General features: G+C 55.5%; 11 protein-coding genes across 11 annotated transcripts; 6 read left to right on the top strand and 5 right to left on the bottom strand.

The window, feature by feature from the left end:
* Positions 1-1124: 1124 nt before the first annotated feature.
* Positions 1125-2667, bottom strand: LTR77_005525 (uncharacterized protein; the record flags this gene model as incomplete). Its single annotated transcript, XM_064802770.1, has 2 exons — positions 1125-1716; positions 1841-2667. The coding sequence occupies 2 exons, from the start codon at positions 2665-2667 to the stop codon at positions 1125-1127; spliced, it is 1419 nt and encodes a 472-aa protein (XP_064658895.1).
* Positions 2668-3092: 425 nt separating this feature from the next.
* LTR77_005524 (uncharacterized protein) lies at positions 3093-3842 on the top strand (the record flags this gene model as incomplete). The annotated part of the gene is made up of 1 exon (XM_064802769.1): positions 3093-3842. The coding sequence occupies one exon, from the start codon at positions 3093-3095 to the stop codon at positions 3840-3842; it is 750 nt and encodes a 249-aa protein (XP_064658894.1).
* Positions 3843-4245: 403 nt separating this feature from the next.
* On the bottom strand, positions 4246-4513 carry LTR77_005523 (uncharacterized protein; the record flags this gene model as incomplete). The annotated part of the gene is made up of 2 exons (XM_064802768.1): positions 4246-4429; positions 4488-4513. The coding sequence occupies 2 exons, from the start codon at positions 4511-4513 to the stop codon at positions 4246-4248; spliced, it is 210 nt and encodes a 69-aa protein (XP_064658893.1).
* A 1135-nt stretch (positions 4514-5648) lies between these two features.
* Positions 5649-6231, top strand: LTR77_005522 (uncharacterized protein; the record flags this gene model as incomplete). The annotated part of the gene is made up of 3 exons (XM_064802767.1): positions 5649-5973; positions 6032-6103; positions 6161-6231. The coding sequence occupies 3 exons, from the start codon at positions 5649-5651 to the stop codon at positions 6229-6231; spliced, it is 468 nt and encodes a 155-aa protein (XP_064658892.1).
* An 890-nt stretch (positions 6232-7121) lies between these two features.
* On the top strand, positions 7122-7924 carry LTR77_005521 (uncharacterized protein; the record flags this gene model as incomplete). The annotated part of the gene is made up of 3 exons (XM_064802766.1): positions 7122-7313; positions 7435-7729; positions 7788-7924. The coding sequence occupies 3 exons, from the start codon at positions 7122-7124 to the stop codon at positions 7922-7924; spliced, it is 624 nt and encodes a 207-aa protein (XP_064658891.1).
* A 110-nt stretch (positions 7925-8034) lies between these two features.
* Positions 8035-9253, top strand: LTR77_005520 (uncharacterized protein; the record flags this gene model as incomplete). Its single annotated transcript, XM_064802765.1, has 3 exons — positions 8035-8155; positions 8275-8584; positions 8638-9253. The coding sequence occupies 3 exons, from the start codon at positions 8035-8037 to the stop codon at positions 9251-9253; spliced, it is 1047 nt and encodes a 348-aa protein (XP_064658890.1).
* A 1291-nt stretch (positions 9254-10544) lies between these two features.
* On the bottom strand, positions 10545-12600 carry LTR77_005519 (uncharacterized protein; the record flags this gene model as incomplete). The annotated part of the gene is made up of 2 exons (XM_064802764.1): positions 10545-12137; positions 12193-12600. The coding sequence occupies 2 exons, from the start codon at positions 12598-12600 to the stop codon at positions 10545-10547; spliced, it is 2001 nt and encodes a 666-aa protein (XP_064658889.1).
* Positions 12601-13031: 431 nt separating this feature from the next.
* LTR77_005518 (uncharacterized protein) lies at positions 13032-16988 on the bottom strand (the record flags this gene model as incomplete). The annotated part of the gene is made up of 1 exon (XM_064802763.1): positions 13032-16988. One exon carries the CDS (start codon positions 16986-16988, stop codon positions 13032-13034), a length of 3957 nt encoding a protein of 1318 aa, XP_064658888.1.
* A 2745-nt stretch (positions 16989-19733) lies between these two features.
* Positions 19734-20066, top strand: LTR77_005517 (uncharacterized protein; the record flags this gene model as incomplete). The annotated part of the gene is made up of 1 exon (XM_064802762.1): positions 19734-20066. The coding sequence occupies one exon, from the start codon at positions 19734-19736 to the stop codon at positions 20064-20066; it is 333 nt and encodes a 110-aa protein (XP_064658887.1).
* Positions 20067-20132: 66 nt separating this feature from the next.
* On the top strand, positions 20133-20786 carry LTR77_005516 (uncharacterized protein; the record flags this gene model as incomplete). Its single annotated transcript, XM_064802761.1, has 1 exon — positions 20133-20786. The coding sequence occupies one exon, from the start codon at positions 20133-20135 to the stop codon at positions 20784-20786; it is 654 nt and encodes a 217-aa protein (XP_064658886.1).
* Positions 20787-21059: 273 nt separating this feature from the next.
* Positions 21060-23964, bottom strand: LTR77_005515 (uncharacterized protein; the record flags this gene model as incomplete). The annotated part of the gene is made up of 2 exons (XM_064802760.1): positions 21060-21155; positions 21211-23964. The coding sequence occupies 2 exons, from the start codon at positions 23962-23964 to the stop codon at positions 21060-21062; spliced, it is 2850 nt and encodes a 949-aa protein (XP_064658885.1).
* Between the last annotated feature and the right edge of the window lie 215 nt (positions 23965-24179).

The following is a 24179-nucleotide window of genomic DNA, read 5'->3' as shown; positions in this document are numbered from 1 at the left end:
TTGGTTCGTTGCTTGTGATGTTTCTAACGTCGCTAGAGAGTCTTCGAGAAACTGTACATACATACTATCTTGACCCGCGCGTGCCGCCATTCCAAGCAACGATGTAACGATGTACCACCGTCCACACCGTCCGAGCAATTTGTGCCCCAAGACCTCGAACATCCCGATTGCCTATCAAAGTGGGCCCCCAAGAAAGGAAGCGTGGGCTGCCAATTGCGTGGATTGTGCGGTGGACCCTCTCTCGGGAAAAGAGCAACGAGCTCTCGGCGCTTTTTGAACAACGCACAATTCACTCAAGTGGCAAGTACGTATCGTATCGGGTATAAAGCGAGCTTCCGTACCCCTCTCTCGCTCCATCCAACAACACAACAACTTTGAACGACAATAAGCCAAACACAAGTCAATTGACAACCACGAGATTTCTTCGACACAACCAACTCAACATCATCATCACAACAAGCAAAATGGGTGGCTGCGGAAACGCCGACTGCACTTGCAGCTCTTGCACTTGCGCACCTGGGAGCTGCACTTGTGGCGTATGTTCCTCTTCTGTACCACGCCTAGGGAATCTCACGCTAATGGGGATGAATAGAAATAAGCCAGATATACGATACGATACGCCGTGTCCGTGAGAGCAACCGGCTGGTAAGGGGATGACGGGATGAGCATGATATGATATAGGATGGGGATGAGCATGGTGGAGGATGGTGGAAGAGGTGCGGTGCGTGATTTGACATGATGGGTGAGAGAGCACCGGACGATGGTGATGATATTGGCATACGTAGTTGATCAAATCTATACGATCGACTGAGAACCACGCTGCCTTGCACCGTGTGAAGTGCTTTCCTTCCATGTCCTTCAGAGTAACCCTCCTGCAAAGTTGAAAGACGTCGTGTGCGCAGCTGCTCGTGTCCATCCTGTTGACCAACTTCCTTAGGTTTCCTGCTACTCCAATATGTAATCAATGCTCGCTTCATACTCGATGCAAGCACCCAGAATATCCAGAACATCCATTTCCCAGTCATGACGCTGCAACCAATCCACAAAGTCCAATCATGATCTCTTTTCCAACCCAGACACACCACCAACAAGCACTCTAGGCACTTCCTCGTAGCCTCCCAAAATTACACCTTCCCTCCCTCACCCACTGGCCCCGAACTCCTCGTCCGCTTCCCCATCCCCTCGTCAACGTCCAACTGCTCACTACCCCTCTTCTTGCCCGACTTCGTGCGCGCCCAAGTGTCGAAGGGACTCTTGCCCATCGCGCTAGCTCTGCCCTTTCCTCCTGCACCACTCGCGAAGGACGGCTCACTGCCTACAGACATGGGCTCCGGTACATCATCAAGTTCGTCACCATTCGCACCCTCCTCTACTTCCTCCACGATCTGCATACCCTTCGGACTCCGCTTCTTCGGCGTCCCCGCGCGGCGCTTGCTGGTCGCAGTCGGTGGTGGAGTGATCACGGTGCTGGCATCCGCCATCTCGATGTCCGTTAGGGCCTCCTCGTCGACTTCGTTGGCCGCCTGCTCGCGTTCACGCTGCTGCTCTTCAGATGGGAAGAGGAGCCGTGGCTTGATTGCGCTGCGGGTGAAGGGACGCTGGGCCGTGGCGCCTGCGGATCGCATGAGCTGGCGGTTCGGGGTAGGAGTTGGGTCGTTGGTGTCGTCTTCCTGCGTGTTTGGTGGTGTGAAGCGGCGGAAGATCTTGCGGCCGCGGCTAAACAATGTGTTAGTATGGACTCGAAGAGGGTGCGGACAGGGTGCAATCAGCATGCTACCAGCATGCTGTCCACAGCTGGTCTCGCAAACCTCCTACAGCCTTGAAGGTGAAAAACACTTACAACACATAAACCACCCCCTCATCCCTTGCAACAGCCTCCTGCATCCTCTCCTCCCTCACCTGCTCCTCCTCGCTTTTCCTCGTCCGCCTACTCCCACTACCCCCCTGCGGCCTGCGACCCTGCTTCGGTCCCACGAAAGGATTGTCCATACTCTCGTCCATCTCCGGTACGCGCGCATTCGCATCCGTGTAGATCGGTATCTCCTCACCCTGCTGTGCGTCCTCCTCGTAGAGATCGAACTCCGCTGCGCGCGATTGCTTCTTCATCTTGTGAGGAGACGGCATCACGTCGTTCGGGTGATTGGGTTGGAAGCTGAGGATGCGGGCGGTAGAGGCCAGGGCACCGGCGCGCTTTTTGTTTGGGGTTTTGGAGGGGGTGGGGAGCATTGTTGTTGGGTCGACGGGATTTGGTGCCAAGGTGGCTGCTTTGGAGGATGACGGGGCGCAGGTGTCGGAGTCGGAGTGGTGGTTTGCAGCTTTTCGTGGGGTGAATGATTGCTTTCGTGGTGTTTTGTGGGCGCTGGAGGTTCCAGGTGTCGTGCGAAGCCGTTTGACAGGCGAAGAAGGTGAAGATGGCGGGGAGGAGAGCTGGGTGGGTGCGCGAGCGAAGCGGGCTTTCTTTACGGTAGCGGGAGGAGTAGTGTTTCCCTGCTGATGATGGTCTCTCGGGGAGCGATCGCTGTTGAAGGAGGAGTATGGGTTGCTGTGTGCCGTGCTTCTAGTCGATCGTCGCGGAGAGTATGGTTCGTAGGTGTCGTATCGCGCGCCGTGGAGGGGAGTCGGGGGAGTAGCTGCGCGCACGCTGCGGGGTGGCGGTGTTTCCGCCATTGTCGCTGGAAACAATAGGTCGGGATGAAGTGACGTTGCGGTCAAGGTCAGGATGGCTTCGACAAGCCCTCTCCGCCTGGTCTTCCAAGCAGCGCTCTGCTCGTCTTCTCGGTCGCAGCAATATTCCAATTATCGCTTCGTCCTGCCGGCGACCTTGTAATAGTGTATGCCAATGGGAGGTTGAGGGATAGGCGTGGTGGTGGTGGTGGTGGGAGGAGTCTTGGAAAATCAAACGGGAGGCTGGGTGAGACATGCAGGCGCCATCGAAACCCTGTTCAAGTCGCACACCCCGGCGCGTCCACCACAACAGACACGTCACTTAGTAAACAGATCAGGTCGCAAACTGGCGGCCGAACGATCAACAAGACGAACTGCACGTATCGCTACTGTACATAACCCCATTGGCGCCCCAAGAACAACACAACATGGACAAACACTCCCGAACCCCCTCCATCGCGAAATTGTCCCTACAAGACCAGCAGCCCGACGACGAAGACGCAGAAGACCTCTTCGCTAGCCCCGAAAGCGGCGCAACAACCTCCAAACATACCCCGACCTCCCAACCCTCTACGTCCGGGCAGAAACCCCCCCACGGCGACTCTCGCGCCCGCCAACAACAGCACGAAGAACACGAAGCCCGCCTTCGCGCTGAACTCGCGCGTGTCCGAGAAGTCAACACCGTGATTGAAAATGTCACAGCCTCCCTGCATAAAGCGCAGAGTAACATGTCTACTGTCCACAGCACCGTGCAGCACGCTTCTACCCTCTTGGCGACATGGACGCGGATACTGAGCCAGACGGAGCATAACCAGCGACTTATCCTGAATCCGGCTTGGGGAGGCGCGAGCAAGGATCTGGAGGAGATGGAGGAGGATGAGGCGAGGAGGCGGCAGGAGCAGGAGCGGAGAGCTGCGGAGGAGGAGAGGCGGAGGGAGGAGGCTGTGAGGAGGGCGGAGGAGGAGGAGAGGAGGAGGGCTGCTAGTGTGGCTACGGGGGCGAGTGGGAAAGTGGCTGGAAGGGGGAGAGGGATGAGGGGGGCTTCGAGTGGGTATGGGAGGGTTGCTGGGCAGGCGGGGAGAGGGAGGGGGGCAACGGGGACGAGCTCGTCGACGAGGGGTGGGAGTGGGATTGCGAGGAGTGGGTCGACGAGAGGGAGGGGAAGGGGTTTGGGGTGAGGGACGCATTCAAGAATGACCAAGCCACGCCTCAACCGCCCGTCATCTGCACGCACGGTGCTCGATTGTACAAGAAACGGGTCTCACCTTACGCTCCCATGCCAACGACAACACCTCGACTGACATCGAAGGCTCGAGAACAGGAATACGGGTACTAGCCTCACGACATAGCTCGGAGGTCAGCGGTCATCCGGCTTTGGTACTGCACCAGACTATTGGCCTTCTCCGACTGGCGATTGCCTTCGCCATAGACATTACGAGATCAAGACACGACGAAGGATCGGCTACATCTGCCATCAATTGTTCATGCCCCTGCTACGGCAGCACAAATCCGTTAGCCCTCAACTATCCATATCTCGGCTACTTCTGCCCTACCCTTCATCATCCCTCACATCATCCCCGCTCATTTCGCAGTCTTCTTCTCCGCCTCCTCCTTCAACACATGCTCCGGGTTACTCTCCAGATTCTTCAACGCATCCTTGCTCGTGTCCGCCGCGCCGCCGGAAGGCTCTTGGCCCTGCTTGTTCGGGTCCGTGGCGGGGGGTGCTTGCTGCTGCTTGCCGGTTTGGCGCTCGGGGTCGGGAGACCTGGGTGTGTGTTAGTAGGGAGCGTGGAGGGGTTCCGGAGGTGGGAAATAGGGCTTACTGGCGACCTTGCTGGGGAGCGGACATTGTGGTGGTCGGTTGGGTTAGGTTGTTGGGTTTGGTGGGCTGGGGTAGAGTCAGTGTTTGAATACGTAGGGCTTGGGAGGGGGTTGTGTACTCACTTGTTTGTAGTGTTGTTTCTCGTTCAATGGCTGTATGTTGTTGTTTTGGCGAGAGATTGAAAAGTCTAAGAACATGTGCTAGAGGTGGGATGAAATCGCCCCACGTTGGTTGCGTCATTCCGACAGCACAGGCTGAGTGAGAGCTGAGTCTTGCGATTACACTTCAGCGACTTCATCCGCTCGCTCATTTGCGATGTCGTGGGATTTTACCGGTTCTTTTTGAGAGTCCAAGGACAATGTGCTGGATGGCTCCTTGGACAAGATGGCTTGGAGTCGGGAGGAGTCACGTGGTCTTCTACGCCGCCCTACTGGACTTCAGGTCTTGATCTAGAAGAATGAATGCCGACGACACTCCCTGTTTCTGGTTCCAACACTGGCCTCGGAAGATAAGAGTCGAAGGAAGAGAGACACTCAGGTTGTGACACCATCCATGTAGGTTCTCTGGACTTGCTGACCGTTTTGTACAAAGACGAAGATCTGACTGGTTTGATACCACTCATCACTCTTGATCACGGACCTCTCTTCCATGGCGGCCATTGCCTTTTGCTGTGCTGTTGCGTCTGGGTACTATCAAAGACCCATTCATGGCCCTCATTGTCTTGTCTGCGCGAGAACTGGTCCAGCACTGTTGCTGCAGATTCCTGCGACTTTCAACCTCCTGCGTGCTGTGGGCTCCCGCATGTACGAGCATTGCTTAACAATGGACTCAATAAAGCACCAGGAGTTTGCTCGGGACAACAATCCTACCCATGTCAGAGACAGTAATGCAGGAGCGCTGTCCAAAGGCACAAGTACATCTCGCTCCCTGTTCCCATCTCAACTCCATGACTATTTCCGTAAGTGAATGCTCGATCACATGCCAATCTCAAGAACAGTCGCACTAGGTCCGAGCTCTTCTTACATTCACTTCAGCTTGGCGACACCTATATCTTCAATCGCATCCTTCCAACATGTCTTCAGAATCACCTACCACTCACCCACCTTCCCATCTACCCTATACCAGACCACTACTTTCGTACATACACGTACACTCCCCAGCCATGTCCTCATCCAACACTCTCAACATCGACCGCTCCAATGTCCCCGTCAGAGCCCACGTCCACGGCGTCACCCTACTCTGTCACCGTCAACAAGCCGCCAACTACCTCGAACAAGGCCACCGCGTGACCGACCAGCAGGGCTTCGACCTGAAGATCGAGACTCGCGATGATGGCATCCGACAGCTCGTCCGCGCGAGCCCTGACGATGTCGCTGGCGCGGAGGAAGAGCGGCATAAGACTGAGACCGCGGTTGCTGCTGCGATGGAGGGTGATTTGGGCAGGTCGGCTGGGTTGCCGGAGAGGGAGCTGACTGATTATGAGGCTGGTTAGTACTGCTTGAGCAGTTGATTTGGTGTGGTTTTTTTGACTGATTGATTGAACAGGACGTGTGCATCCGCTTGACTGTGGTATCGCCAACTGCGACCATCCTGTGCACTTCGGAGGAAGCGAGACTGGTGAGTAGTTCTCCAATACGGCAAATGCATCTCACGGGCATGCTGACTGTCCAACAGGAGAGCTGAAATTCGAGAAGGCCGAAGAGCCCAAGGCTGAAGAGGAGAAGAGGGTGACCCCGAAGAAGTAGGAGAGCGATGGTGGTGATGGTGGCAAGAAATCCACACTCACATAGCCATGGCTCCGATGCTTCATTGATGATGATATCCACATAGCCGAATCGTACCTTGATCAGATGATACTGTTTCTCCGAAAGATTAGTGAGGTACTCAGGGGAAGCTCGGGGACAGCTGGGCGGGATTTGGTGTCTTCGAGAAGCAGCGGAAGAACAAAAGACAGTCTATTTGGCCCTTCTCCAAAAGGCGGAGGGGGTACTATAGGTAGGTTCGTGGACAGATGTCAGGCCGTTTTCGTTTTGGAGAAGAGTTAGAACATCCATAGCTGATTTGACCCGCCGCTTCTCGAGCAGGCGAATAGAGTGCTAAGGGCAGTGTTATGAGTGGATCGTCCGTTGTTGCTGTCCTTGAGAAGGCGCGAATGGGGGTAGTGTCCAGATATTTGCTCGCTTCTCCGAAACAGACGGACAGGGTGCTGATGCGTGGTTCGTGGGACCTGCTTGAGTGTTGGTGTCCTCGAGTGGGGGCAGAAGAACAATGGATGGTCTATCCCGTCCCTTCTTGAACATGCGAGGATGATGTGGAGCGAGAGACCATGGGTATTTGCTTGAGCGTTGGCATCTTGGACAACGCTGCTTCCATTGTGTGGCCTGTTGAAATGCTCTGTGCTGTGGCCATGCTCACTTGCGGTGGTGGCCTTCCTTTCTCTTCGTGGATGCGAGGTACAGCCTAGGTATCGTTTCTCCCTCAAACGCTGGTATTGAGCGGACAGTCATCATTCAAGCCTTGTGCCAAGTGCTCGTCTCAACTTCAGTACACGGACATGGTCTGAACTTCATCCCCTCGCGTCCTTCGGCGTTTCCTCTCCCAGCAACTGCAAACCGACCCCCAAAGGAGACGCAAAATGGCAAGGTTCATCACATCGCGAGCGCGTCACCAAGCGCGTGCGATCCCCGCCGGCTCCATCTTCTCCACACCTCCTGGACGTCACCAGTCCTCCAGCAGTAAGCTTCCCGTCGATCCTTCGGTCGGTCTTTGCACGAGAAAAGCTTCTCAGCTGCCGGCAGAGAGATCGTTCAAGAGTCGTCAAGCGGTGGTAAGCCGTCTTGTTCCCGGCTTGTCTTTCTCAAGCCTCTTCCTTCTTGTCATACCATTTGGTTGCGTTTCATTGTTTCTTTGCATCGCTTTACGGTTGGAACAGCTGAATCGTGTAACAGTCTTGGGTTACTGGCAATATGAGCGACGTTCAACATCCGGCACCAAGTCCGGATAGCGAGGGCAAGATGACAGACGTCGAGAAGGCACCTTTTGACGCCGAACGACATGACAATGTTCCTGATGTTGCGGCTAAGGAAAGAGCGGAAGCGTTCATCACTCCAACGCCGAAGGAGGAGAGAGATGTGATCCGGAAGCTGGACTGGCGGCTCATGCCAATTGTGTTCATTCTCTACATGCTTTCGGTACTGGATCGTAGCAATCTGGGAAATGCGAGATTGGCTGGTCTGGAAGATGGTACGATTGATGCCTTCATAATGGTGCCCGACGAGAATGCTAATTCAACGATCAACAGACATCGATCTCTCAGGCTTCAGATACAACTGGCTTGGAACGCTATTCTACATTGCCTACATCTTCTCACAATGGCTATTGATGGGTTGGAAGCAGTTCCCACCGTACGCCACCCCCACAAAGCTCCCATATAAGTGAATTCATGCTAACGGCATCCCACTCGCAGACATATCTGGTGTGCTGCTGTAGTCCTATTCTGGGGCTTCGTTGCTTCAATCCAAGCAGCTGTATACAATTGGTCTGGTCTCATGGCCTGTCGATTCTTCCTGGGTGTAGCTGAGGCTGCCTACGGACCCGGCGTTCCTCTGTATCTGACTTACTTCTATCCTCGCGAGATGGTCGGCTTCCGTCACGGTGTCTTCATTGCTGGTGAGATGCCATTATTCTGTCTGATGCTGGACTCTGCTGACAACACTTGGCTCTACAGCTGCCGCACTAGGTATCCACTCTGCTTCGTGCTAACTTGAACAAATGCTAACCCCTAGCAGCTAATGCCTACGGCGGTGCTCTCGCATATGCCATTTCTCACATCAACGGAAGCATCGCCCCGTGGAGGATCCTGTTCTTGATTGAAGGGCTTCCTACATGCGTATTTGCCCTGGTACCCTTCTTCTTTCTCCCGGATTCTATCGCCCAGGCCACCTTCCTGGACGACCGCGAGAAGGAAGTTGCATACCACTTCGTCGCACGCAACCAACGCCTCGACGTCGACAAGAACCAGGGCCTCCGCGTCAAAGAGATGTTCGAGGGTTTGAAAGACCCGAAATCATACCTGCCAGGTATCATGTATTTCAGCTGGTACGTCCCAATCTCCTACGCTCATCCTGAGCTCATACTAAGATGCCGAACAGCAACGTCTCCTTCGCCTCCCTCCCCCTCTTCGTCCCCACCATCATCTCGCAACTCGGCATCTTCACTACGATCCAATCCAACGGCCTCTCCGCCCCACCCTACCTGCTCTGCTTCTTCTACATCATCTTCATCTGCTGGTGCTCCGACCACTTCAAAATGCGCGGGCCCTTCTGCGCTCTGTCCGGCTTGATCGCCTTCATCGGCTTCGCCATCAACGCCTCCTCCGAGTCCCCTGGGGTCCGGTACTTCTCCATCTTCTTCTCGGTCCAGATCTTCGCTTCCGTTGCTCTACTCCTGGCATGGACGGCGAATATCCACGCGACGGAGAGTAAGCGGGCTGGTGGATATACTGTCCTTGCTACACTGGGCCAATGCGGTCCGTTGCTGGGCACGAATGTGTTTCCGGAGTCGGAGGAGCCACGGTACCGGAAGGGCCTGTGGATTTCGGCTGCTTTTTGTCTGTTGGTGACGGCGGTCAGTACGGGTTTGAGCTTGTGGCTTATCCATGAGAATAAGAAGATGGATAAGGAGGGCGTGCCGGAGGTGCAGGGGTTCGAGGAGACGAGTGTGGCGAGGGAGACGGGGGAGCATGAGAAGCATCGGTTTATTTGGTGATTTGGATGATGAGAAGTCATTTGATGATTGGATGTGTTTAGCTACTTCTGTAGGACGAATCAACAACGACATGTCCGAGATGCAGATGTATTGGAAAGACTATTGACATTTGCTATGCAGAGTCACACCAGCGAACCAAGACCATAACGCCATCGCTCAAGCAAACAGCATCTCGTGTCGTGCCACAGTTCTCTCAGCAGAAGCGTCCCAAGCATCCACCTACATCTGTCGCCCAGCATCATATCCACCTCCTCGAGAAGCACCTCTTAGCACCGCATCCTTCCTGGACACCGTCCTTCTCCACCCGCAACACGAATATGCCCCCATCGCAGCGAATGCTCACCTGCTGTAGCTGGTACCTTCCATCCAGAGATCTCTCCCAAGCATGCAGGGCATCGATGACGTCCCCAGAAGTCGGAGGGTTCGACAGACCAACAGGAGATCAATCGTGTTGCGGAGGAACTCAGACAAGCGGAACTGAGCTTCGAATATCACCAGGGCACAGGGATACCCCATCTGGTCCTGGTCGTGGTTCGGGCGCTTCTCCCATTGCAAAGGCTGGCCTAACTCCTGGCCGGACATGACGGCAGATCCAGGGTTGTAGGCGGTATGGAGATGACCCTGCTTGAAGCTGATCTGGAAGTGCTGCCGCTCTGACAACACCCGGTCTCGTGGCTGGTGTTGCGAGCGGTGGTGCGTGAGTGCTAGCACTTCCACATAGAGAAACGGCTGAGACTCCTCGCGTAGCTGGGTGTCGCCGCTTCCACTTCCGTTCAGGCTGTCAGGGATGTCTACCAGACAAGGGAGGCGTCTTGCTGCTTGTGCCTCTCTGGCGCGAAGCCTGCCAAGGCGGTGGTGCAGCGGTGGTGCCGCAGTCCTGAGCAGGTTTTGGCGATGGAGAAGGAGGACAAAGGGAGAGGCCATAGCAGAGAAACATGCATTGGGGTATCATACACTGAAGCAAGCACCTCTTCTCCATAACGCCATCGCTGAAGCGAACAACCATGAGCAGCCGTTCGATATGCCCTTTCCCAATCGGAGAAGCGGCGACAATATTGCAGCTGCCGGCCGCAGGAGAATGGCGTGTTGCGAGCGGTGGTGATGTATAGGTGGTGGTATGGTGTGATGGTATAGTTGTATAGTTGTCTGTTCTGTGGAGCGAGTTGGTGTCGCTGGTCAAGATTGAAAGGGGAGGAAAGGCAGTATATATAAGCCGAACCTGCATGAGATGTGAATAGAGACAATCTAGAACCCTCTGGACCCACCTTGGGACAATGGAGTTGTTTGCTTGTCACATGCTCGGGCATTCACTCAGGAGTCCGCTGGCTTCCACGTAGGATGGAAGTTGGGTGGCCGCATCCTTTGACCTGGAGACTGGTGCCTGCGTTACCTTTTCCGTCGACAGAGGCTCCTGGTCCCCCTCGATAACACTGCCAAACGACGCTTGCTCCTCTCTCCCAACCACAATCCAATCTTTAACCATAGCCGTACCGTCAAAGACCCACCCAATCTCCTCCTCCGTACACCGTCCAAGATCAAAGAGATAGCACTCACCCGCTGGAGCAGGCAGCACATCGTTCTTCTTCCACCAAGTATCCTTCGGCCCTTGAGTAGAATAATGCTCACCCCTCCCCTCCACTTCCCTCAGATCAACCGTTCCAGTGGCAATGTCCCTTCCTGTCACAGCTCGCATAAAGATCTCGTACGCCACTTCCGGCTGATACGAGGGTACCATGTGGCCCGCCTGATACACCCTCGTAAATGAGAGATTCCCATACTGCCTCGTCAACCCTCCCGAATGCACCGGCGAGACGACCAGCGGCGTATATCCAGCCTCCGCAAACTCCTCCTGATGGCCCCAAGGTACACGCACAGAAGCCTCCTCGCCGCCGATCCAGTTGCAAGCATAGTCCCGATCCCCATACATCATCGTCACCCGCACGCCGTGATCGAGAATATACGCAATGTCCTCCAGTAGCCCACCACGAGCCATATCAGCTGTAGCATCGAAATTCGCGCCTACGGCTTGCGAGACAAAACTGTGATTCACAGGCACACCGAGCGCTTTCTGCACCCAGTGCTGGTTCATGAAGCCAAAGGCGTAGGGAGGTGGGAAGGAGTCCGTGGCCGGGTGGGTGATGTCAAACCATCCCCTCTCAGCGTTGTTCAGATAGACTTCTTGTGTGATATTCGCTCCGGCGGTGATGGCCTGCTGGCAATGTGAGATCACTCTTTCGACGTCGCCGTGGTCGTTGGGGTCGAGCCTCTTCTGTAGCCGGCGACATTTTCGCAGCTGATAAATGACTCCGCCCTCACGCTCCAGGCCGTGGATAGCATGGTTATACTGCTCCTCAGTGAAGGCCTTGACGTCGTAGGTGTTGTTCCAGGCCATCGTAGCGTACGCCTTGACCTGCGCCTCTTCGTCGATACAGCCATTCACTATTCCTAGAGTGTTGAAGTGCAAGTAGTGCGCCCCAGGCTCCGAGATCGTCCCGTTAGAAATGAGTTCGTTCTGCTTCATGAAATGCGACACAAACGCCGGACCATAATGGCCCCCATAGCTCTCCGTGAACAGCGACAGCTGCTCATCCTCCGGCTTGTAGTGCGGAAACTCCTCAAACCACGTCTGCGCAAAATGCCACAGCGCTACTGCAGCATGCGTGGTCGAGTTGGCCGTATGAGTGAGCTTCTGAGATCCAGTCGTGCCGACCAGGAACGTGAGATTCTGCTCCGGTACTGCATCAGAGAAATCCGCCTCCTGAATATCGACGCCAAAGAACCTCTCATCCCCTATGCTCGTAGTGATATTGGTGAGGACATCATAGCTATAGCCCACCTGAACCGGTTGGTCCAGGTAAAGCACGTTGACTTCGTTATTCCATGACTACGCTTCATCAACATCTCATCCCGCCTCATAGATAGCATCTCAGACGACTCACCCACTCATTCAAATACGTCCCATTCGAGTCACTCCCAACTAAACACGGCCCATTCTCCGCCAGCGCCCCAATCATCGAACTCCCTCCCGGCCCGCCATTAAGCCATATCGCGAGCGGAGCATTGCGAGGATCCTTCCTGGCCTCGAAAAACCAGAAGAATGTGTTGATGGGATAATGCTGGTCCTCATGCGTCTCGTTGATGCTGTTTGGTGGGAGGTGGACGTAGCCGGCGTATGATTTGACGCCGGGTGTGGTCTCGCAGATACCGGGCTGTTTGTAGCTGATGGTGATGCCTGGGTGGAATCGGGACTGGAGGGTTGTGATGCCTTCGGGTGTTGGAGGGAATTGGGCCAATCCTTGAAATGCGAGGCAGGCGATGCTGAGTATCTGTATTATTGATCTCGCCATTATCACTGCTTCATGTTCATCGGTGATGAGTTATAACATGCCTTGTCTCCTACAAGAAGAGAGTCGGGTTTGAAGTATCAGCATGTCGATGGCAGGAGTCGCTGGGACCGAGAGACCACAACAGGAAGGTGCGCAAGCCTCTCAGCCCCAAGTGCAGCACGATGACTGAACATGGTAAAACACCTGAAGAACTTCTGGTCCTCAACCGTAGTACTACAGACTAAAGTACACTACATCGCTGCATGGTGCTATTGTGGTATCTAGATCAAACCCCGCCGTCTCAACAAGCAACCCAGTAAGGTACCGCCGTAAAGCCTCCCGCAACGCTCAAAGTTTCTGTTCTGCCGTATATCATTTGCTGTTGCGTTGATTTGTTGGTTCTTGCCGTCGCAAAACTCCTGCTTCGAAATGCCATATACAAACAACCTCCTTTAAAACATTCCGCCTTCATACGCCGCGGCCGCTGGCTGAGTCGGCACAGGCGGCCTGTCCATCCGCTCAGGCGATCCAGCATTCGGCGCGAAGCCGTTCTGTCGCATGCTTGCACTCTGATCGAAGCTCTGCTTCGTAGCGGGCATGCGCGGCGATCGTCCATCGCTCCCACTGCGGTTCGCGAGCATAGGCGGCTCGAACTGGTACTCAGATTCGACCGGCCGGGTGCCGACCCATGGATCCGGCGTCTTTGATCGCGCGCCGAAGGTTAACGTGCTGTCTTCAGAGTCCTTGCGCGAGACGAGCCCGAACATGGCTTTGGTGGCGCGGCGGCGGGGGTTGATGGGAGGAAGCGGTGGAGGTTCTTCCATGCCGTTTTTGAGGGAGGCGCCTTCGGGGAGGTCGACGGTGTCGAAGTTGGAGGTTGACGTGATGAGGGTTGGCTCGGAGATGTCGCCTTTCGAGATGGTCTTCTTGCGCAGTGGGATGTTAGGGCGATTCGAGCCAGAAGATGGCGGAGCTGGTGTGGGTGGAGTGAAAGTCGAGGACACGGGTGTGTTGGCACCGGATAAGGGCGGTGTCATATGTGAGGAGAAAGGCGACGGTGGTGCAGGGCGCCCGGAAGGTGGTCCTGGGAAGTAGACGTTGGGCGACAGAGTGACAGGCGGAGGCACACCTGGTGACAGTCGCTCGCGAGAACCGGATAGATGAGGTTGCAGGTTCTTCGAGTCGAAGTAGCCTGGAACTGGTGGCCGGCTGTTGCTCCTTGCTCGCCCCTGCTCGAACGCACCTTGAGGCACATCTGGAGATGGGCGTGGAGTGAGCTCCTGAGGAATCATAGGAGTAACCTCCGGCACGCCCGCTGCACTCGATCCCGTATCCTCCATCATGGCTTTCTCGAGATCATCACGGTACGGCCCAGTCCTGCTGCGTGATCGTCCGCCAGCGGCTTCGGAGTTCGCGCGACTGCGTGCACCGGCAGAAGAAGCTGGTGAACGGCCTGAAGGCGGCCTCCCTTGTGTCACGCTGTTCTCGCGAGAGCGTGCCTGCCACTCCCGCCTCGCATCCAGTCCAGCCTGCTGCATAGCGCGTGGTGGATTGTCAGGCAATGGAGGCCTCGTTGCTGACATATCTCGTTGCCGGTTGATGTCAAGACTGTACCCGCTACGCTCGTACTGGGAGTTGAGTGTGGTGCTGCTAGCACCGCCACTAAGACCCAGCATCTTCATCGCCTTGGGAGGAGCTTGCTGGCGTTGTGCGTTCTCTGCGACTGACTCTCCGCTTGGTCGCGAACGGAGCATACCAAATCCTCTGAAGCCTGGACGATCACTGGCGCTCGGTGCAGGACTCGCACTCCTGCTTTTGCTGATTGCTTGCTGAATCTTCTCTTGCGCAGCAAGTTTCCTCGCTTCGAGTTCTTCCTGGAAAGCATCTCGCTCTAGCTGCGTGGCGTTGCTGGCATCGCGGGTGTGTTGTCGCTGCAGCTCGTTCTGCCAACTGCTGCCCTCCTCCGCTTCAGGCTCCAGCTGTGAAACTTCGGACTGCCGACTTAATACTCCGGCTCTAGACGGACCGCGGGAATCGATGTTGTTGTACGGTCGGTGGCCTTCCACTGGACTGATAGATACTCGGCTGACTCGCTCCCCAGTTCGTGACGGATTGTCCCTCTCCTCCAGATCGAATGGATTGGAGCTGGTGTAAGCTGAGCCGACGCGTGAGTCCGAATCGCCAGGCGGCTGTATCGGTCGATGAATGAGATCCAGGTCCTTCGGTGCCCATTCTTCTGGCAATTCAGGCATCTCATGCGATTCGTCCAGAGAGCGCTTGTCCTCGCCCTGTGTTATAGAGGAGACATTGCTCTGCTGGCGCAAATGATGCATCATACCAGTCAGTGGCGTGGAGCCTGCGCCAGGACCGAGAGTTGGAGAATCGACGTCAGGTTCTGGATTTCGGAACGCTGGGTGCTCGGGCAGTCTGAAGTCGGAGTTGTGGTTGGTATCCATGTTCATCATCTCGGCATCTTCGTCTTCCTCTGCTAAACTGGCCTTGGACTTCTTAGATCGCAGTGCCGGGTGTTCAGAGACGGAAGGAAGAGCCGTCGGTTGCCACCTGCCGTGGTGCCCACCATAACCGTAGTCCTGCTGCGCATAGGGAGACTGTTGAGGGTATCGTGGCACACTGTCCTCTTCGTCCTCGCTGTCACTAGCACTGATGTTGCCGAAGAACGTCCGATGCGTGTCTGGCAATGTCGACTTGTCGAACTGCTGAGCACCGGTTGTTGTGTTCATTTGAGCCGCTCTCTGGAACACGTTGTATGCGCTGGAAGTTTCGGAGACTGGCGCAGCTGGACGTGATCTTGACCTTGCCGATAAGTCAGAGTCTGAGCGCTGCCTCTCCAAGTCGAAGCGATCCATCCGCTGTTGGACTGCAGATGGTGTCACCGCCGGTTTCTTCACCGCAGCGTTCGAAGCAGACCTTTGCAGCTGTCGCTGGCGCTCCAAATACTGGTTCTCGTCGAACGACTGTTTGGGCTTGTTGAATGCGCCCATAGCGGTCGCCTTGCCCCGGTCACCGGGCTCCAAAGCTTGGGTAAGCGCCATGTCACTGCCGCCTTCGAAATGTGGTGTGAGAGGAGAGACTGGACCGCTCAGATTCGGGCTTGATGTGTTGGATGGCTGCTGCTTTCTGATCGAGCCGAAGTTGGTGAGCAGAGCTTCTGGGCTTTGCGGTCGAACTGCGTACACTGGCTGCCGCGCCTTCTCGTTGAGGTTGCCAGCACTCCTAGTGCTATGCAAAACTGGAGGAGACGGCTTGCCAACGCCCATACCCCGTTGCCGATGGATCGAGTTTAGTCGAGTCATGGCAGAAGCCTGCTGTTCGTACATGTGCTGGTCGAGTCCCTGTTCGTAGAGTCTTCGTGTCTTCGTATCTGCGCGCTTGAGTGCTGGGGGAGCGGACGGTGTAGGAGCGGTCGTTTGTGCGGGTGCTGTGACAAGATTTGATCCTGGCTGTGATGCAACAGATGTAGCGATCGTAGATGACCGCGCTTCCGAGTGTGACGAGGAGCTTGTCGAGCGCTTCTTGTCATACGAAGAAAGCGACGGCGAGTGTGAAAGATCTTTCGCCGAGTCATTGGGAGCATTTGAATGTGATCCGTAGTCTTCTCCATGTTCCATGCGATCGAGGCCAAAGTCGAAGCTGTGTCCTTCGTCGGAGGTTCGCGCTTGTATCGCCTGTTGCTCGAGTTCTCGCTTGTACCTCTGAAAAGCTGACATGCCAATGTCGTCCTCATACCGCACCTTCCCGAGGCTGCGACTGCTGGCGCTCGCGCCTGCCTTCGGAATCATGTAGACTTTTTGCCGCCCTCCAAACATGGTGTTGCCTTCGCCTGGACGTGCTCTGCTCAGCACACTGCCATTGTGAGAGTCGTTCTCGCTCGCGTATCCATCCTCCGAAGCAAAAGAGTCTTGTCGGCCATATGCGAATGGAGGTCGCACTTGGCTCTTGATCGACGACACCTCAGCAATGTCACCAAGTCCACCGAAGTCCATTCGCGAACGCCTCCTAGGCTGAAGCACGCTGTCGTCGCTGGCCTTGCCGAGTAATGAGTTCGGATCATCCTGCTCTCTCAGCATGCTAAACCGAGCCGCAAATGTTGGCATCAACAGGCTCGTTCGAAAGTCATCGGTAGGAGGCAGCACTTGTGCAATGTTGACTTCAGGAGCCACCTCGACCTGCTTCTTGCTTCGCTTCCATCTGCTTTGCGTCTTCTTGAGTCCAGGCGAAACCGGTGGCGGAGGTGGTGGTGATGACAGCGCCTGGAAGGCCTCCTCCGTCGCGCTCAGCGGCTCCGTTGGAGTCTTCTTTCGATTAAGAAAGCTCTTCATTTTACTCAATCTGACAAAGTTAGTGACGCCTCTCTTGCGCCGCAGAGGCGTTTCTGAAGATGTTGCCATTGTCTTCAGAGGGGGAGGTAAGACATACTGAACGAATGTGTGGTGATGCGAAAGGCAAAAAGGAGTACGCCTCCTTCAACTTCACTTGTGCGACGCAAACGCGCGCCGCCTCTTTTCTGTTCCTGACGTCTCTATTGTCGTTCGAGCGTCCACTCGTCGCCAGGACGTGGTGCGCGCTCTCTTAGATACTTCTCGTGCTCGCTGTGGTGAGGCTCGTGGTGCGGCGATTCTGCATTTCCCGTCGGTTCGTCGTGTCGTGCAAACGTGCGTGCGCGGCGCTGTGCGTGGCTCGAGAGAGCGTGTTGGTGTCTGCGTGCAGTCGGCGCTGCAATGAGTGGTAGAGGATGTCCGGAGTACAAGGCGTGTGCCCGTTCGGTGCAATGTCGATTGGCGGAATGCGGGTGTGTTGATTGTTTGACCTCGTGATGGCTTTGATCCTCCCTCTTGACCCTTCCCCTTTCCTGCGCCGTGTACAGTGGTAAAGGAGTGGTATGGCAGCGCGTGGGAGTGAAGGAGAAAAGCAAGGCGTAGTGGCGGTACCTGCCTTGCCTTGCACGTCGTCTCCTGAAGCCAATGCGTCGGCGCTAATCGAGGAGTTCTGACCGGGGTCCACGTTTGGAGAAGGTCAATTTCCTTCCCACGATTCGATCGAAGGACCAGGATGCTGCCACCGATCTCATCGAGTCACAGTCGCACAGCAGCAGAACACTCTCCTATACCTGCGGGACTTAACAATATCGAAGTGGCCATATCACTCGACCACGGGGACGCAGAGCAACAACTACACACCAATACATCCCCCGAGCTCCAGCGTGATGGAGACGTTCAGAATAAGCTCTCGGCACATGCAAGGCACAAACGCGAGACTCGCGCGCTGTCCACCTGGGGCCGTCCGCTGTCGGCAACGGCAATATCGATATCAGCTGTTCCCATTAATTATCGCTCTACTATACGTCGCTCTCCCCCGTCTGGCAACACCGGCTCAAGACTACGAAGGGCTGCTCTGACCCTCGCGATTCGCGTACCGAGCGGATAGTCGGCCGTCGTGAACTTGGACTTCTCCTGATCCAGGCCAGAGGTGACGGCGAGCGGGGATGCTGATCCGCAGCGTGGCAGGGCCGGGATGGCACGAGTGCTGCTCGAAGCGACCCCAATCGCAGCCCTTGAGCCCGACCCAGCTCCAAGGAAGCAGCCCCGATAGCTGCCGGGAGTGCGCCGGCAGCAAACCGGGCAGCAGATCGTTTGTGCTTGACCGACTTCAGCTCTGATCCGATCGTCAGTCTAATTAGAGGGCTATAGCAGCTATAACACCGAACTGTCGGGCGACTCATGATGGTGAACACTCTCAAGAGCAGACGGTAACAGATGATTCGGTGGCGCGCCCTGCAGCATGCTTGCAGCAGCGCTCCTCTTGTTCGACAGGCGTGGCCTTGTTTCATCTGGCTCTGTCACAAAAATCCTCCGGCGTCCTGTGAGTGGTTGGCTTTACCTGCAACTCTTGATGAAAGGTCCGTCCTTGCTCGTCCCTTCAAAGTGGAACGGTGCGGAGAATACCAAGCGAACCAATGCTGACAGGTGACCGTTTCCAACAAAGCTCGTTGCAACGCGCTGTCAGCCAAATTTTGATTAATGTGACCTGATTGATTCATGGCAAACCCCACTTGCCGGAATGACTCTGAGACAGACTACCAGCTCCCAAGAAGGAACTTCCGCACAATGCTTTGATTCGCTGTTTCAAACGATCATAGGGCTGAGCGAGAGAACCGGAGAGGTTCCATGGTTCCACTTCGGTCAATAATGATCGAGATCGTGCTACTCTTGTGCGCAGCTGCGGTGTTGCCAGTTGTGTCTACTGACATGCAGTGCCATGCGGTGCGCCCTCTCACCAGCTCATGGACCAAGAAGGACCATCTGAACACATCACCATCTCGACATGCCGTCCGACATCATCTTTTCCATTTCCTTTTGCGTCAATTTCGTGGGTTTCTCGCGTCTGGGGCACGGCGCCACCGACGGCAGGAAATCAAAATGGCTTGCGAGACAGCGGGTTGGAAAGCTTAGAGACGATCACCACCGGGACATCACTGGAAGATACAGTCGTGCAACAGCGCTCCCTCGGCTTCTCGTTGATAAGTATGGCGCACTTGCGACTGGAAACACATCGACCTCTGCCTACGCAGGCATTGCGAAGTGAAGGCATCCACATCAGTGACAGACAAGAGACGATGATGAGTGATCACTCATGCATGCGTAAACCATTCATGTTGCGATCCGACGGAGATTCTTGCTTACGGTATCCTAACACAAATTGCCTAGTAAGACTCGTCCAGGCTCGCTCACTCGTAAGCTACGTGGCCTCCAACAGGCAGGTATAGCATACCACACCTCGCTTCAGTCTACATGTAAAGTCTTGCAGCGTAAGCAGAGCAGCACACTTTGGATACACCGGGGTGTATGCCATCGAGGACCGACTAACACGGTAATGATTACTCAACCGCACAGCGATGATGGCTATATTCAATACGCGACTCGCGAGGATTACAAGACGTCTTCGAGCTCGAGGCCATGTTCTACAGGGCCAGCGCACTACTGCACCTATTGGCTGGTACTAAGTAGAACAACAAAATCTCCTAGTCGAGCTTTGATATAAGGAAATGGGTGGCACTCGAAGTACAAAGGGAACTCTCACATTCTTCAACACCTTACATCTACCCACACGAAGCATCTACCTCAACCCCAGCAGCAATGGCTCCTCGCAAACAAAAAGCAGTCTTCCTTGACTCAGTCGGCAGTCCCGTCGAACTCGGCGAGCGAGACATCCCACCCCCCAAAGCCGGCGAGGTCATGGTTAAGGTGAACTCCACCCAGCTGCTTCCCCACGACGCCTACTGCCGCGATCGAGGCATCTTCATCGGGCACAAACTGCCCTTCGTTCTGGGCAGCAGCATCGCCGGAACCGTCGTCGAGGCCGGCCCTGATGTAAACTCCTTCAATTCAGGAGACCGCGTTTTCGGAACCAGCAACCTCCAGCACCCAACCCCGGACCAGGCCGGCCTGCAGGAATACGCCATCCTCTAAGCCGACTCCATCGCCCATACCCCCAAAGACACCAGCGACGACGAAGCATCCACGCTCCCGATCAACATGGCCACATCAGCAATCGCGCTCTTCACAGACTTCGGCTTTGCCTTCCCTGCTCCGTGGGAGAACCAATCGCTCGACCCGATCGTGCAGAACCAACCCATCGTCGTCCTCGGCGCCGGCACCAACATCGCCACCTTCTTCACCCGCCTCGCCACCCGCGTCCTCGGGATCAAGAACATCATCGCCGTCGCCGGCCCCACTAACACCGCTACGCTCCTCCGCGCCGGCGCATCGCAGGTCTTCGACCGCCAGCTGCCGCAAGACGAACTTGTGGCGCGCGTACGCGCTGCAGCTGGCGGACAGGACAAAGTGGTCCGCATCAACGACTGTGCGTCTTGGACGCATGAGCTCGCTGCCGCCCTCCTCTCCCCGTCAGGGCCGAGTCGACTGGCGGCGTTGCATCGTGTCGATGAGGCGAAAGTTCAGGAGAGCAGGCCGTTGTGTAAGGCGACGCTGGTGCAGAACACGAATCTCAATTTGGGGAAGCATGCGGTGGAGTTCTGGAAGACGCTGCCGAAGTGGGTGGAAGAGGGGATTGCGGAGCCGACGGCGTTCAAGACGCTGGATGGACTTGAGAGTGTGGATGTGATTAATGCTCAGCTGGACGACTACGCGGCGGGGAAGCCGGGTAAGAAGTTGACTGTGCATCCCTGAGGTGCTCGGTACGGTTCTTTGAAATGTGAGTGCATGTCCACTGTCTTGCTTCTGATCGCCTGCGAGAAGAGGTCAGTCTTCAAGTTGTTTGAGAAGTCCAATACTTGAATCTCGGGTCGTGTGGCGAGGAGGCAGTTCGATGGGCAGAATGCTTGATATACAATGGTATCAAGACCTCAGAGACTTTTGCGCCTGCGCCATAGCCGTCCCTTTCCCAGTCCGTGTTCGCTCAATAACGCAGCAAGACTTTCATGCCTCTTGGCTTTGCCCCTTTCAAAGTGGCCACGGCATCGCCAATCTCTCCTCCATATACTTCATGAGCACCGGTGGTACAGCTTCATCAGTCGCCCGAATCGTGAGCCGGTACATCTGCCAACACCATTAGCACTTCTCTCCCACCCAAACCAGCCCACGAAGAACTCACCTTCTGCTCCACATTCGGCTCCAGCCGCAACAAACACCCAAACTTCCCTCCACTCGTATGCAACACCGTCGCGCCCACAAAATTCCTCGGATTCGGATCCACGCCCGCCAACACACCCCACTTGAAACCCTCCAGCAGCCGTCTCGTGCTCTCGTACCCGACATCATACCCAGAGAAAATCTTCTGCACCTCTCGTGGCGCGCCGCCGATCTGCTTCCACCGCTTGAAGAAGTCGTCCGAGCTCAGAACGGCGCCTTCCATGTATTTGTGCAGAGCCACGGGCAATTTCAGAGTGAGCGCTTGCAGCGAGCCGGCCATGTACGAGACGCGGATGGTAGGGGATTCGGTGAAGACTGTTCTAGCTTCGAACATGATCATCTGCTGTGCCTGGGAATTCGAGTGGACGGTCGTGTTGGGCAGGTCTTTGATGTCGATTTTCAGCTGGTCGGGGGAGGGGTTATCGAGAGTGGTGGTGAATGATTGAATGGGCGCGGAGGACTTGTTGGTGAAGTAGAGGATGAGGCAGCCGGTGTCTGCGCGGTATTCGGAGCGCAGGCCGATTTGGATCTGGACGTCTTCGTAGAGGGTGCCCTCCGGTTTGAGGAGGAGGCGGTTGTAGCCTGGTTCCCAGTCGGGAGAAAGATGGGATGCGCTTGCGAGGTTGACTGGACCGCTCATGAGGTCCAGGCCTGCGAGCTCGTCGATAGGCGATTTGACCATGCCGTTGGCACCATTGGCAGTCACTGCACCATTTGTCACGCCATTGGTCATAGCAGTCCGGGCCGAAGAGAAGTTCCGCTTAAGAGTCGCACTTCGGTCCAAGGTGCTAGGCATGCCGTCTTTGCCAGTCACCGACCACGTCCGCTTGTCGCCGAGAGGGCCCTGCTTCTTGTCAAGACGTGATAGCAGAGCGGATGCTCGCTCAGGGAATGGTGGCATTTCGTCCAGTACTGTCCGCAGAAGTTCGTCCGTCTGCATCGTTGCCATGGTAAGGTATTCGCATGCTCGTTGCTGTAGCTCAGAGTCGAGAGAATGGCTGTATGTTCGGAACGCCTGTAGTAGTTGTGGCTTGATCTCTGGGAAGAGGTTGACGAACTTCACGAATGCCGAAAGTATCATCGCTCGTGTGTTAGGCGAGCACGCATTGAACTTCCCTTGCAGTGCCATGAATTGCTCGATCGGACTGCAGCCTTTGTTGTCGGCTATCAGATGTCCAAACTCGCCCAAGATGTAGCTCCCAATCTTGACCAGCGTCTCGTGGCAGTGGTCCGCTTGGCAGTATCGCAGGATGGTTTGTGCAGCATAGATCTGCAGCTCGTCGTTATTCGTAACAATCTGGATTACTCGCTGCCATACTTCGTCGCTCACATGATCTCCAGCCATTGCGATCAATCGCATCGAGATGTCGACATACCACTTGACGTCCGTTGCGTACTTCTCTGTAAGGATAGCGATCTTCAGCACCATCTCCTCCCGAATGGCATAATCCGCAGTTTGCAGATACTTAAGCAGCTCCTGCACGATCTTCTGAGAGTTGGTGGAGTCGCACATGCTGTAAAGCAGATCGAGCCCCTGCCGCCGCACGGTGATGTCCCTATCCTTCAGCGTGCCGATGATAATGTCCTGGTGCTTCTTGATCGGATCCAGTGTTTCTGTCCGTACTGCGAGATGTGTCATGGCCTCCAAGCCCAGATACCGCACGTTTGTCTCTCGAGAAGCAATGAATTTCCCGAGCTTGGTGGAGATGTGCACCATGAGGTCCCGCTCCGTATCCAGGTGAATGATAAGGTTGATGGCTTCAAACAGCACAGCATTCTGTGCATTATTCTGCTGTACGTTCTTGGGCATCTCCATTGCGGCATCAAGAATTGCTTGCAGTGAGTCCCGCATGAGTTGTCTGATGTGCGAGTCTTCTGAAGGTGGAAAGTACTGTAGTAATCGAAGCAGTTTACACTGCAGCCAGGGACAAGGCACTTTGTAATAGACATAGTCGCCCGAGTATTCGTGGTCAACGACGATCTTCCGTAACCGGCTCGCAGCTTTGACGTAGCATCCTTTGTAGCCGTCCGGATCATCCTGAGCAATGGTCATCACCAAAGACGTCACAGACAGAGCCACTCCCATGTCCGGGTCGTCCATGATTGCTATTATCCGCTCGCTCCACTCCGGCTGTATGATACTCGGCACTTTGCGATACAGTCTCAGCATGGTAAGGGCTGCCTTCTTCTTGACGAACGGCTTCGAGGTTGGAGAGATCAATAACCGGTGGACGTCGGCGCATAACGACTCTCCCATCTCCTTGCTCCCAACATTCGCAATCGCATGCAGCGCAAGGCAGTTGTTCAGCTCATTGTAGTCGTGAAGGTCCTTCCGTATGCTGTTGATCGCCAAAGGTAATAACTCATGGTCCTCGTGTAAGAACAGCGTAACCGCCAGATAACCAATCTGCTTCTCCGAGTACTTGGTCGCCGAGATCAACTTAACAGCCTCTGTATGCCCGAAGTCGACGTTCCAGCCCAGGATGTAGATGTACAGCAGCTTGCAGACGTACTTCTTCTTGTCGTACCCCGTCAAGCTGCCCTGCTTGAACTTCTGCCGTATGTTCGCCAGCTCCTTGTTGATGCGCTTCTCTTCCAGCTCCCGTGCTCGCGCGTTTCGTAGGTCTGCTATGAAGGAGACCAGCCCTCTCATGGTGTTCTCTTTGCTCGGCCCACTGCCTCCCCTGTTGAACATCGCCGCCGCGGCGGACGCCATATTGATCGCGCCTCCAGGGCCAGTCCAAGAGACTTGATCTGCAGAAGCTGCCGCGAGGTGATGATTCGGTGGTCCACTCGCGCCTCCGTGACTTTCCGCGCCTCCGCTCTCGAGGTGTTCGCTTCAATCTTCAAGCCGGCAGGGTTCGGGAGGTGTTCTTCGCGGGCAGCATCGGTTAGACCACGGGCTTGAGGGGGTAGAAAACATTAGATGAG

Source organism: Saxophila tyrrhenica (assembly GCF_035928015.1).
Source record: "Saxophila tyrrhenica strain CCFEE 5935 chromosome Unknown scaffold_8, whole genome shotgun sequence".
Classification (NCBI taxonomy): Eukaryota; Fungi; Ascomycota; class Dothideomycetes; order Mycosphaerellales; family Extremaceae; genus Saxophila; species Saxophila tyrrhenica.
This window is presented reverse-complemented; position numbering and strand designations above follow the sequence as displayed.